This window comes from Engystomops pustulosus, chromosome 6 (assembly GCF_040894005.1).
Source record: "Engystomops pustulosus chromosome 6, aEngPut4.maternal, whole genome shotgun sequence".
Lineage (NCBI taxonomy): Eukaryota > Metazoa > Chordata > Amphibia > Anura > Leptodactylidae > Engystomops > Engystomops pustulosus.
This window is the reverse complement of record NC_092416.1, coordinates 145,859,160-145,874,163: the sequence shown is the minus strand read 5'-3', so window position 1 is coordinate 145,874,163 and position 15,004 is coordinate 145,859,160. Positions and strand designations below refer to the sequence as shown.

Genomic DNA, 15,004 nt, shown 5'->3' with positions numbered 1-15,004 from the left:
CCTCACCCGCCATATCCCAAACTTATAAGAACGCTACTACACTTGATCTTATACAAAAGGTTCTTAGAAGTGCTGTTTGGGGAGTAGCCTAGAGACAGGGGCTTGGATTGGCGAAAGCTCGCCTGGCTGCGGAGCGCCAGCTCCATCCCAAGTTCCAACTAACATAGTTTTAACTGCAGCACCTTTAATCTACTACTAGTTCACTGCCTCCATAATAATAATAATAATCTTTATTTATATAGCGCCATCATATTCCGTAGCGCTTTACAAATCATAGGAAACAAATACAAATGTAATGTAACAGAGCACAACATTTGTATGGAACAACAGGAGTGAGGTCCCTGCTCGCCAGAGCTTACGGTTTATGAAGATGATGGGGTAACACGAGGTAAAAGAATATTTAATGGTCAAGCCATTCTTCTTAGGGAATAGAACAAAATATAATAAATGGAATTGCTGTCGCTTGAACCACTCAGCCGTCATCTTATATACCAGGTCCAGGGTGAATGGGACTGTAGAGAAGTCTGGTGCCTGTTGGTTGCTGGATAACAGATGGGAGGACGACACAGGACGGGTTAGTAGAAGAGTTAAAACTTCATGCAGTTAATGAGTGTTATAGGCTTGCCTAAAGAAATGGGTTTTAAGAGCACGTTTGAAACTTTGGAGGTTAGGTATTAGTCTGATAGTCCAGGGCAGAGCATTCCATAGAATTGGTGCAGCTCTAGAGAAGTCTTGGAGACGCGAGTGGGAGGTCCGCACTAGGGTAGAGGTTAATCTAAGATCACTGGCGGATCTAAGAGCACGGGTTGGGCGATAGACTGAGATAAGAGAGGAGAGGTAGGGGGGTGCAGCATTATACAGAGCTTTATGGATGAGGGTTATTATTTTAAACTATTCGAAAGGAGACTGGCAGCCAGTGCAGCGACTGGCATGAACTGTAAGCATACATGGTCCCCTTATCAAACGAGCTGTGTCAGGCAGAATTTTGGGTTGTTTTCATGGCTTCCACAACAAACTTGTTAACTTTGTCGCCACCCTGCTGTGTAATCCACAAAAAATACTGGCAAACTTTTATCATTTACCGATATTATTTCAGCGCTTCTTGCGCATCTGTTTACATTCCCCTCACCCGCCATATCCTAAACTTATAAGAACGCTACTACACTTGATCTTATACAAAAGGTTCTTAGAAGTGCTGTTTGGGGAGTAGCCTAGAGACAGGGGCTTGGATTGGCGAAAGCTCGCCTGGCAGCGGAGCGCCAGCTCCATGCCAAGATCCAACTAACATAGTTTTAACTGCAGCACCTTTAATCTACTACTAGTTCACTGCCTCCATACATGGTCCCCTTATCAAACGAGCTGTGTCAGGCAGAATTTTGGGTTGTTTTCATGGCTTCCATGTTAACTTTGTCGCCACCCTGCTGTGTAATCCACAAAATATACTGGCAAACTTTTATCATGTACCGATATTATTTGAGCGCTTCTTGCTCACCTCCTTTGGTTCCTCTCTGCCACCCATTGGTTTGAAGCCTGAGTCCATTTAGGGTATGTCGCCATGACACTCTCTAGCCTGCTGCCGCTGCCTCTGCATGCCGTCCCCTATAGTGTCAGGGTCAATTATTGGATGTTTTAGATGCTATCTAGCTTCATTCTGTCACTCTGTCATGGCCATGCTGTTGCCCATAATTTTGGCATAATGGTGCGATTAAGCAGCCTCAGAGGCATCCATGCATGCTGCCCCTGCTGTTTCCTGTCCATTTCCGTGGTGTTTCCATCCTTTTCTGAGGTTCCCAGGTGTTTGGCCAAGCTTCCCTGTGCAGAGCCTTGGTCCCCTTGAAAAATGCTCGAGTCTCCCATTGACTTCAATGGGGCTCGTTATTCGAGACGAGCACTCGAGCATCGGGAAAAGTTCGTCTCGAATAACGAGTACCCGAGCATTTTAGTGCTCGCTCATCTCTAATCTTAATATATAATATGAAACTTAGAATTGACTCCATAGGATTTGACCTCATGGATTGTTCATGCTGTGGATAGTGTGTACATATGTTTTTTACACATTCATCCGTACAATCTACTGTATTGTTCACACTGGTTTGATGGTTTTCTGTATTACCAGAGCAATGGCAGTTTCGTGTGTTGTATTCACAGTGTGTCACATTTTCCTTTATTTTGTTTTACAAAATTGGGGAAAAATCCCCACATCATGTGAATGAAGCTTCATGTGTTCTATGGAATCCTAACAGTCGGTAGAATATAAACTATAAGTTTTCGGTAGCATCAATTAACATGATATGTGGGAGTAGTAACGGACCTGGGTAAGCATATGGCAGCCATATTGTTGGGAAAATTCAATATTCTGAGACTGCCGTAGACTCATTCATTGTGGATTATCAGATGGTAATGTATACAACAGCTGCTACCTTATATACTATGGACTGGTTTATAGCCTACAGCTCAGGCACATGGAACAAGCATTTCCTCCATGATCACTGTGATACTGAAAACCCATGAAATAATTATAGAGCTGAATCTCCAAACCTACAATCTTATCACATCATTGTTTCTTCTTGAATAATATTTCCCTTTTGCTACTGATACTCTAAGCAACATATAACTGGGCATCTTTATTGTTCTACGTGTTATGATGGATTTTTATTGCTTACTGTTTGTCTGTTCATCATCATGTATCAGTGTCAGCCATATTCCCAGTTAGCTGTAAATTGTGTAGCCTTCATGATTCATTCCTCCTTCTCCAATTGCTACCACCATTAGTCAATGTTTGTGATGTATGTGCAGCCAGGTGATGTGTGTGGTTATTATACATTTCTGGGAAAAGCAATACTGTACCAATCCTATAGCTCTATCCATACGGTCATACAGTATGTACAGTATAATTAAAGGCCACATACAATGCATCGCTATGTGGTTCAATGTAATTACAGCCTAGAAGTAAATCAAGTAAATAGTATTCATCAGGAATGGAAGGTCCACATTAGGGGTATGTGTGAGGCTCTATTGTGTATTCAAAGTACAAGTTAAAGTGAACCATGTGACACTGTTTGTGGACATTATATGACATCTTGTAGCCTACATTTTTAATTAGTTTTCCTCTCTGCACACTCTATGTGAGACTTTTAGTTACCCTTGAGCTGCTTGGAAGAGACCTAGCTATTGTGACAATCCTCCCCCTCCATCTCTATTGGACTTCTCTGTAATCTTACAAGTTATCACAGAGATTGCTTTCTTCCAAAAACAGCTAATCTCTTGATTATTGTTTGTGCCAATATTACAGATCACCTGTATGGAGATGACCTTATAACGTAGTTGAAATACTACACACTACTCATGTGTAGGTGAGGAGCTGCTTTTGTAAGAAAGCAGCCATGTTTTTCAACCTCCACACAATCCTGTTAAGCTTTTATCCGTCTTGATTAACACAAAATTCAATGACAATGAGATTTCTGAGTGAAAGCCCATTTATCAGAAAGGGAGGGATCATTACAGAGACCATGTAATTGGAGAAACACTTTGATTACAGAGTGTGTTATATTTGAATGCATTTTTCATTTTTTTCAATATTCGTTTAAAGGTTTGTTAGCCTTCAAAGTAAATCTCTGTATTTATACCATCTTTGATTCATTGCTCATTACTCTGATAACACATCTTCATAGCAGTTGAAAGCCTACATTTTTATGCTAGACTGGACTCCTCTGTACAGTGTAAAACTCTAAGGAAGCAGCACTTCAGAAGAATGAAACATTTTTGTTCACTCATGATGCAATGAGAGATCATTGAGAGACAAATGTGCTACAGGAGAGGCACATGCAGATTAGTCACGCAGGACCAGGAATGGACATGGTCCAAATATGATTGACATCAACTCCATAGAACCAAACTAGTTGTCAGGACTCGGGGTCAGTGAACTCCCTTGACCACCACAGGAGATGACACTTAGGCCCGTAATCTAAGTGGCACCTGGTCTTCACCAGAGCCCGCTGCAAAGCAGGATGGTCTTGCTGCAGCGTAGTGCCACCAGGCCGTTCAACAGGTGCGACTAGCCCGCGGTGGCAGCTAAGGTCGAGGTACAAGTACGGCAGACAGTCTCGCAGTCAGAAGCAGGAAGAAGTTCAGGGCAGGCCACAGAGGTGCAGAGTATGGAACAAAGCAGGATATCAAGGCTGGCAGAACAGGAGCAACGTCACGGTCAGGTCCAGGGTCACAACAGTAGATCAACGCAGAAGTGGGAACGGGGACAAGGACAGGAACAACCAACCCTAAGTAGCACTAGTATAATCATCATTTCAGAAAAGGAGATCAAAGAAGACTAAAACAAAACCAATGATGATGCACCTCCACCAATCCACCACCCCAGGATTCACTGCTACAACAAGGACTACAGGTTCAATCAGAAACTAGGGGGCATATCATTAATTAGGAAGTCACTTAGGGTTTGTCATGAACCCATGAAAAATCATCAGCAAATAATCAACATGGACTTTTCATGCTTCATCGGTTAAAAGGGGGATATGCAATGCAAAGTTAAAAAATGGTGCAATTTTTTTGGTACGTTTGGAAATGCTGTTGTAGGCATTTACTACTAAGATCACATATGCAGCCTGCCGTACACACGAACTATGGGGGAATTTATTATAAGTCAGCTCTCATGGGCCACACCCCCTGTTTGGGGCAATACATCAAGTGGCTTAGTCCTCTTGATGCATCCATTGGGTGGCTGCAATGTTTGGCAACACTATGCCAGCTCCGTACTAAAACCCCAGATTTTTAGAAAGTGCGCATGCGCGGGGCAGGGAACGCCCCATTCCAGTCAACTACAGACCCTCTCCAAGCCCAAATGGCGTGGAAGTGGTGCAGCCAAAAAATAGTGATTATTTCAGTGCTTTTACGCTAGAAAACTGAAGAACTGATAATTCTCTCGCTATATTTTTGGACTGGATTAGCCTAAAACTAAGAAACCAAAAACTACATTGTTTGACATTCACATGGAGTAAACCATTGCATGACTGATGTGAAGTTCTGCCTTATCTAATTCAATGCTCCTTTAATCATGCTGTGAATAATAGAGCAATCATCACATCCCATCAGTGGGTTACATCCATCCCATCGGCTACTGTTCAGACCATACTGTTACATTTCCTGATCAAAGACTGTCTGTAATTGGAGGTGATAGAGACAAAAAGGGTTTAGTATAATTTCTGTATTGTACATTTTATAGTCAACCATTACAAATATTTTCTAACCAAGAGAAGCTCATTAATCGCACAATGACTGGTCGCAACTTTTTCTCTCATAGAACAGATGAGAATGAAGTCAGTTTAATATATAGAAATTGATGCACACAATAATCTTAGAGGAAAGGCTGCCGCAGCAAATTGTCCCGCTGCCCTTTCCCCTAATTGAATCAGCTGATTGTATTTTTACCATCTCACTAATTGTTACAAATGATGCACTTTCTTCTTCTCTATTTCTATACAAATTAAATTGCAGAGCAAAGAAAAGCGTGATCTTGTTTCTAACCTTCATTTTAATGATGAAACAATCTTTTTAAATTAAAGTCATTTGGGTTTTCTTTCTAATTTTTTTTTTTTTTAGTTGTAAGAACCGCCGTTTCTGTACCTTAAATATGCTTGCTAAGGCAGAATTTGGTTTGGTTTTGTGTAGGGGACACTGAGGGGGATTTCTTACACTGGAACATTTACAGTGGTAAAAGTTGTATAAAGCATAATTGTAGCACAGCAGGTAGGTAACCACTGTGAAAAATTGCTACTCCAACAAGCAGTGTCAGCTCCTCAGTGGGCCCCTTTGCAGTGAACTCTAGTGTTCTAAAAGATTCCCTAGTTTATCATACCAAACAGCCCCCTCATAGGTTTTTTTTTTTTTATATAAGGGCCCCCTCACACCTAATGGATTCATTAGATACAGCCCCCCTCACCCCCATGGATTCCTTATGTCCAACCTTATGTGGACCCCACAGAAGCTCTGGGCCCCAACACTTGCCCAAGGTATGAGCAGCACTGGCGACGACCCTGCCAGCAAGTATAAACTAACTAGTCCCTAAGTTTCAGCCTTTTACCTCTGTACATTTATATGGACTTCTATGATGGCGTTAAACTTGAGTACCTCAAAAACAATCTACCGTATGTTTAGTCTTCCAGACCCAGATAGGTCAAGACAGTTTGGTACTTGGCACTGTTATAGAATTGGCCCGGTCCAGGATAGGCAAACACACCTGAAAGCAGCCTTATAAAGGTGTATGAAAATATAGTGCAAATAAAATATTTATGTGCATTTGTACATCACAAAATATACATCACACTACATATTTACACACTTGATGCTTACATGTTTTGCAGCAGAAGGAAAATGCATCATAGAAGGTACAAGTTACAGTAAATAGAGAGAAGAAAATCCACTTGCACATCCCCTACCACTCCCTCCGTCCCGTCTATTGTACAGGAGTCTGGAAAGGGAGGGGGAGCAGAGAGAGAGAGAGAGAGAAAGAGAGAGCTGCTGCTCTGGAGCCACTTGTCTTTGTATGTAAATGCTCCAGAGTATAGACAGAAGCCTCAATGCCCTGGTTCATATTCAATGTTTAATCTGCATCAAAGTTTGATACAAAAGAGAATAGCCACATTCATCCTTGGATTCATGATACTTTTGTAAGGAGTATCAAATACAAATTGGTGAGGGCATATAAAATATAACTTTTAATATTCAATTTAAAAGATGCTAACAAAAACTATCACAAGTGGTAAGATAAACAATGCTTACCACGGTCTGATTATTGGTAGGTCTAGGGGATACAATGACCATCACAATATGATGCAAACACAAACAGCACAAGGTATATAAACTCAGATTGTTGTAAGGTGAATGTAAACAACCTGTAGAGAGGAAATATCCTAGTGCAAACACATACAGCATCAAATCTATAGACTCAAGATGGGGAAATACAATGTAAGATAGAAAATCGTAAAGATCTCACCCATCCCGTGGTAGGACAAGACGAAGGTAGGTAGATGTTGGGTCACAGGCACATCATGGTCAGAAGAAGATAAATGCACTGCCCCTAGTTGACCCTCTACTACACTCACCCTATACACCCAAGCATAGCTCCTGTCCTGACAAGGACAGTCCCAGGTTATCCCTAGTTGTAGAATAACCCTATTAAGCCCTATGGGTACTAGAATCCACAGCGTTCCCGACGCGTTTCCAGTGCCACAAACAGTGGAACTTTCCTCAGGGGAAGAGAAATTTTAGTTCATAGTCCTGCTGCAAGATAACCGACAGTGGTCAGCAATCATGGATCGGCAATGGCCCAGTCCATTCCTGTAGTGACAGCCGAACCGGAAGTACGAGTTTCTCTGTCCATCAACACGAGGAGACGCCGGAGAGAGAAGATGGCGGTACACGTGGACAGGTAAACAGTTACCCCATGACAGATTTGCACTGCCTGGCCCCAACTATCACATGATTTTCATCGCATCCAATTAGGTGTGATCTTGTGTACCACTGACGGGTCACTATTGGATTAATTATGTATAGGGTCGTTTGGACCAATAACAATGAGGTTTGTACAGCTTGTGGGTGGTGACCTAACCACAAAATAGCCTTAAATATCCTCACTGTGTAATAGACGGTTGCTACAGGAATGGACTGGGCCATTGCCAATCCATGATTGCTGACCACTGTCGGTTATCTTGCAGCAGGACTATGAACTAAAATTTCTCTTCCCCTGAGGAAAGTTCCACTGTTTGTGGCACTGGAAACGCATCGGGAACGCTGTGGATTCTAGTACCCATAGGGCTTAATAGGGTTATTCTACAACTAGGGATAACCTGGGACTGTCCTTGTCAGGACAGGAGCTATGCTTGGGTGTATAGGGCGAGTGTAGTAGAGGGTCAACTAGGGGCAGTGCATTTATCTTCTTCTGACCATGATGTGCCTGTGACCCAACATCTACCTACCTTCGTCTTGTCCTACCACGGGATGGGTGAGATCTTTACGATTTTCTATCTTACATTGTATTTCCCCATCTTGAGTCTATAGATTTGATGCTGTATGTGTTTGCACTAGGATATTTCCTCTCTACAGGTTGTCTACATTCACCTTACAACAATCTGAGTTTATATACCTTGTGCTGTTTGTGTTTGCATCATATTGTAATGGTCAATGTATCCCCTAGACCTACCAATAATCAGACCGTGGTCAGCATTGTTTATCTTACCACTTGTGATAGTTTTTGTTAGCATCTTTTAAATTGAATATTAAAAGTTATATTTTATATGCCCTCACCAATTTGTATTTGATTCTGATCAGGGATGGTGTATTCTTTGGCCTTTTCTATGGTATTTTTTGTTATATGAAATTAGGCCTCTACTGAGACTCTTTTGTAAGGAGTAAAACTGTCTGTACAAGCATCAGTGGCACATGTATAGGCGTTAATGCAACCTCTGGTTCTACATATCAGGTAGTGAGTACCTGTTATTATGCCCTCTAGATGCTAATATGGACACTACCATATTATTATTTATTTTTATATCCATTACATGATACCACAAAAAGTTAAAATCTCGCTAAACTGTTAACAAAACTGCCTAAATAAAAAGTGTAGATGAGGAAAGTAAACTTTGTAATGTACTTTATTAAAGAAATCTGTTCCCATGTCCTTCTTTTTCTTCTGTCTTTCTCCCTTATTTAAGCAGTTTGTGTAAATCAACTTTCTGTCCTTTATTCACTGACAGCTGAGAGATCAGCCTGATAAAGAGATTTTTCTTTCATGGGCAAACCCCTTTAACTCTTTAGTGGAATTCTCTGAATAGTCTACTCTCCTTTCAGAGCTAACTCTAATTTAATCTTTTGCCTGCTTTTCTTATCTTTAATTTTAGTACTGAACTTCAGATACACTGCTCACTGCAGGAGAAAGAAGGAGCAGAAAATGGCAAAGAGCAGCTGCTTTACTTAATGTATATCACATGGTTTACTGTTAACACCTACTCGATTCATTTCTGTAGGAACAAAAAATAGCTTCAAGAGTTTAGTTACACTTTACATAAAGTAGGATAAAGAATATATATATATATATATATATATATATATATATATATATATATATATATTGTTTATTGTTTATAATTTTTCACACGTTAGAAAGATTTTTTCTATACCTTGACATAAGGCTGAACTCACATTAAATGGACTGTTTGGACAGCGCTCTTCTTCCTTAATGGATTTCTTATAATAATGCTATCAGTCACAGAAAATTCTAGAACAAATTTGTGCCATGTAGATATATTGTTATTGTGCATAAATAAGTGATATCCCTTTGTGTCCCTATCTATACCAGTCATGCACTGCATCCATTTACCCCATCAAAGTCAGTGATGTCTTCTTAGTTTATGGATTCAGAGCTCCTCAGGATGGAGCCCAGTAAATGTATAGCAGAATGTATAGCTCCAATCACTGAAAGTCTTGTATCTTATAACCTGCAGCTTGAACTACAGTGGAATGTGCCTGGCATCTGATGGACAGTTTAGTGACTTCCTTTCTGGAATGGGTCCGGCGCAGTTTGTTGGCCGTCAAACGCTAGCAACCACTTCCATGGGTAAGTGACATGATGATCCCACAGCGACTGACAACTTTCTTTCATCCATTGCCCAATTACTCCTAAGTACAAGATACTTGAACAAGATGACCATCTTGACATAACCATCTGCTGGTCCACAGGGCCAGTATGTATTGTTCTCTAGAGGCTTCTCTAAGATGCTTGCAGAATATTCGAATCCATCTATATGGCCATCATTCACCAAGAGAGCTTTCATTTTCTATGTCCACCATTATGAAAACAATATAAAAATTGAAGGTTCTGAAGGTACTTGGTGGTACTCAAATGAAGACTAATATTTTGTGTGTACACAGAAGTCAGTGACAATATGGGTACACATCTACCTAAGGAGAAGGATGATCATAAATATTAAAGGATTAGTTCTTGTTAAACCTCTCACTTCTCTGGTGCCACTATGACAGTGGTATCGCTTCAGTCTTCATTGAACTTTATTTACATGGAAGATGATGACTAATTTACATGACCTCCACGTCTCATGCAAGTTATTCACTGGCCTCATTGGTGCATATTATAAGAACATTGAGGCCAGTGAGGGATTTCAGCATTGCAGTCAATTAAAGAAAGATCACCAAACCAATAAGACTGTACGGGATATACCTTATATATTCGAGTATAAGCCTAGTTTATACCCGAGTCAAAAAAATAAATAAATCAAAACTCACCTTTCCGGCGGCCCCCCGTAGATCTTCTGTGCAATCCATCCGCTGCTATGGTATTGTTGTGCTGCACGACGGGGGGAGGGTGGCTATATACACTGGGGCAGGGGCTGGCAGGCTATATACACTGGGGCAGGGGCTGGCAGGCTATATAGACTGGGGCAGGGGCTGGCAGGCTATATACTGGGGAGGCTGTGACCAATGCATTTCCCACCCTCGGCTTATACTCGAGTCAATAGGTTTTCCCAGTTTTTGTGGTAAAATTAGGGGTCTCGGCTTATGCTCGGGTCGGCATATATTCGAGAATATACGGTAACCTTTAATATTCTATACTTAACTGTATACTGTACTGTATATTATTTTTTATTAGGGGACGTTGAAGTTGGTCTTCTGGAGAGGAATGGACAACTTGAAGTAGAAATCATTCAGGCTAGAGGTTTGACAGCAAAAGCCGGTTCCAGAACACCACCAGGTATATTTTCCTGCACGGTATTACTCATCCAACATAATTATCACAAATCCATATACTATAACTATGCATTGACCAAAATATGAAAAGTTATGTTTTTTTATAGCAATACCCTACGAAAAATTAAATAACAATGATCAAATATAAAACTTTATTATCAATGCTTAAACCATGCATTGAAAACAATAAAGAGAATGAGAGAGGACAAGAAAGTCAGGTCGACAGTTAAAGTACTAGAGATTTTTTATGATAGAGAGTGAAATCACAATTGATATATGTGATATGATAGAAGAGCGCAGCAAGCACCTCATGGAAGTCCAAATCATATCAGCAAGCAAACCTTCACCGAAAAAACACATGGGGATAACAACTCTTTTATGATACCACCAGAACCATTAATTTCATTTAATAGGATGTTTCCAAAAATGTCAAATAACCCTAAAACATATGATCGTCCACAAACAAAGATTCCAAAAGGGAATGCAGAAGTTTAGTTCTCAAATTCTGAATTTAAACAGAAGTATAATTTATTACTTAAAAGGGTCTGTTATGTCTAAAATCCCTCCCAAAAAAATAATAGTAGCATTAAAGAAAAAGAGATGAGTGGAGTCGAACTTCAGGTCCGGGGTCCTCCGTTCAGCAGCTCTGCCTAAGCGGGACCTGTTGCTTGTTGGGCTACAGCAGTGATGGCGAACCTTTTAGAGACCGAGTGCCCAAACTAGAACCAAACCTACTTGCAAAGTGCAAAATGCAAAGTGCCAACATTTTGCAAAGTGCAATTTAAGTTGTAACATGTTGCTACCTATTTTGTCAAGGCTTTTAATTGTAGCAGCGTCCAGAGGGCACCAAAACAAAGGAGAAATTCCATTTATCATGGTAGCTTCCTTCCAGGGTCCCCTGAACAGCAAGAATTGTGGGGCCTAGGACAGGAGCTTTAATAATAATGCATACTTGCCTGCACCTCCTTGCCTCTCATGTAGTTCCAGGCAGCTAAGGATGTGTAGCTTTAGCCCTGATCACAGCATGTCCTGGGTGGCCAGGGACTGCAGGAGGAGGTTTTGAGTCCTGTCTGGAAACTCTGTGCTGGGGTGATGGCCTGTGTGCCCACAGAGAGTGCTCCGAGTGCCACCTCTGGCACCTGTGCCATAGGTTCGCCACCACTGGGCTACAGAGTAGCCAGTCCAGCAGCTTTATGCCCCTAGCAACTAGGCATGGCTGTAAAAATTTGGGTCTGCTCATCTCTATCCAGGAATTGACTTTGATTACTTATATGTAAGGTATAACAATAGTATCTAATCGGTGGGGGCTGACAATCAGCTGTTTAGCTCAATATAAACACTACGGGTTTAAAGGGCACCCGTCAGCAGGTCCCTTACACTAATTCTGTCCCCACTACCTGTTGGAGCATCCCAACCTTTATCTAGCTGATCCATACATTATTATCATTCTAGAATTATCTTTTTTATTATCTAAATGGAAAGAGAAAGTGATGTCACCCCTGTTACCCGTCCCCTCTCCTTGCCGTGCTGATGTTTATGTGATGTATCGTAAAGCATTGCTAGTGTCTGTGCTTTATCTGGCATGTAGAGGGAAAATGTAGGAATCGGGGAATGCTTTCTCATGGCAGTTTATGAAAATATATTTAGTTTTGGGGACTTATTTGGCTGAGAGGTTCTCCTTAAGAGACATTTAATATTATATAATAAATTTATGAAATGCAATTTAGTAAGACTAAGATATGAGTTTGACTTACCAACTACAAATCCCTGGATTGCTTTCTATGTTTGTATTATGAGGCATCCAACGGTAATGCTGTTTTGTATTTTTATATTATTGAATTACTTATAAAGGGATCTGCATTGTATTTGACTCTATGTACAGTCACACTTAGAATGAGTGACCTATACACAGAGAATTTAAAGTCATCATTAGGGAGACGGCTGAGTTCAGCCAATTTTATCCAGTCTTACACTAGTCTTGGAAAAATTTTCAGCAACAGAACTGATGAATTAACACAATTTAACACTAACATTTCTGTAGAGGGAGAAGCCCAGAAGTCACTGAGGGTCATGGCAGCAATCTCATATGCTTTAAAAGGAATAGTGTGAGAGCATCTTCTGAATACAGGGCCATGGCAACAATTAGAAACACAAAAGCAAAGCAGCACAAGTAGACCCTGATTTTATACCACTGATGCCACAATAAAAACAATAGTGACATAGGAAGTGGTTATAGCGAGTGCCGCTGGCCACTCCCCCTTCACACCCCTATACGCCCACTTGTTGTGGAAGTGGTATAATGGCAAAATAATCGCAATGCCTAGTGATCATTTCAGGGTTTGTGTGCCAGGAAAATGAGGTACAAGTCCTGAAATGTCTCTATTAAGTGCAAATGTTTGCCATCATTTTACAGCTATGAATGGAAGTAGTTTAGGAATTATCTAAGATTTCAGACAAGAACACACACAGTGGGATATTTACTGTGGCTTGTCCAACAGTTTTATTTCCAGCAGTCTGGAAGGTTTTCCAAGCAGCATGCCACTCTTTCCAATTTAAGATTTCTCCTTCTTTCCGTCTTTGGTTTGCTATTAATCCCATGAGGCTTCAATGCTGCACCGCCTAAAACATTCCCTCTCTACTCACTAGAAAAATTAAAGAGGCTCATTATTTATTACTATATGACAGGAGGCTATCTAATCATTATTACCTCCAATGGAGAGCCAATGTGTTACAGTCCGTGCAATTTCTAAAAACTAATGCCTGTGATGGGTAACACATAAGATCTCCATAAACTCATTTATAGTCAAAAGAGTTAACTCAATATAGAAATAACTTGGACACTGACATATGCAAGAATTTCTAGAATGGAACACATTTTATTTGGGATGGAAAGTCCCTTTAAGAAGTTTTGCATTGTTTATCCACAGGAGGTGGTGAGTGGTCTTTCGATAATCCTTTCTTTTATGTATTGATTGCTGGCCTGGCAATGGTTGCTTTGTTCACCAAAACATATAAGTCCACTGTTTTATGAAAGCTGCTATGTGCAGTTTGCCTGTGGAGTGTAAATAGTTTTATCAAATGTATCAGATTTATCAAAAGTGGGCACCAACTTTTTTTGGGTGCATCTTTAACATAGAGCAATGTGACACAATTCTGTCGAGTTGCAGTAATAAATGTGCTGCACGGTCCGACTCTGCACCAGAACACCCCTTTAGGTGCAGAATTTTGTGGCACGTCAGGCATTGTGCAGCCACGACACCATACTGGCACAGACTTTCTCTAAATACTTGTGCAGACAGTTTGCAAGTTCCTTTCAGCGCAAGGTCAGACAAAAAATTGGCACAAACACTTTAATAAATGTGGCCCATTATCTATATATGTCCGATGATAAATGGTCTCTGCACCCAAAAGATGTCCTCCTGTCCAGATTAGGACCATGGCTCTCCTACATTGCTTGCTTTTTCTGTAGAACCATCATCTTCCACTGGATAATTACACCGATATTCCTGGTTCTGGAAAGGGTTCAGGCTGCTGAATATTTCTGTGCTCTGTTTTTAGAAGGAAGCATGTATCTATAAAAAGAACAAAAGTTCGCACTTTCAACATCTTGAGTTCTCTTTAAAATCCCGGCTAATCACAGAGGAATCGACATAAAAGAACATCTTAGCCTTTAGAAGACATGCAGGAAGACGTTCAGCATTTATACATTAGAAAGGATTCTTAGGTCTTCGACGCGAAAGTTAAACGGAAAAATACATTATTCATCAAGATTACGTTGTTTGCCAAATAATTGTAGCACCAGAGATTACCGGCCTCGCGGCTTTGTGTTATTATTGGAAATTGAACAAGAGCCGCAGCTGTTTTCAGGAAGCTATTTCAAATAGCTAAATCTAATTCAACAAAAGCCGGCAAATAGGGCTATTATTTTATAGGAAATATTCAATATCTAATAAATCGGGCCTGGAAAAACGAGAAAATATAAACCAGTCCATAAGTGAACTTCAAATTAAAGAAAGATTCCATCCCCTAATTAAAGATAGTCTGCAGTGGATAGTCCTAATTTATTTTAAGGTTTTTCTGACTATAAATTGGCATCTGGGAAAACCTGGCAGTGAGTTTGCAATTTCTTTGCAGCCCTACCACATGGAAAATGAAGCATTGCATGGTGTCTAATGGAACAAATGTGTTCTCTGGATTTAATCTCCCTTCTGGCAAATGTGCATGGGCTCTATACTTA

At 40.6% G+C, this 15,004-nt stretch overlaps 1 protein-coding gene across 2 annotated transcripts in view; it reads left to right on the top strand.

Moving 5' to 3' along the window:
- RIMS4 (regulating synaptic membrane exocytosis 4) overlaps positions 1 to 15,004 on the top strand; it is a 143,518-nt gene that overhangs the window by 108,838 nt on the left and 19,676 nt on the right. For both annotated transcript variants that reach the window (XM_072111657.1, XM_072111658.1), the window contains 2 exons: positions 9,510 to 9,622; positions 10,670 to 10,771. In XM_072111657.1, coding sequence (XP_071967758.1) covers positions 9,510 to 9,622; positions 10,670 to 10,771 — 215 coding nt within the window. The remainder of the gene's footprint in view (positions 1 to 9,509; positions 9,623 to 10,669; positions 10,772 to 15,004) is intronic.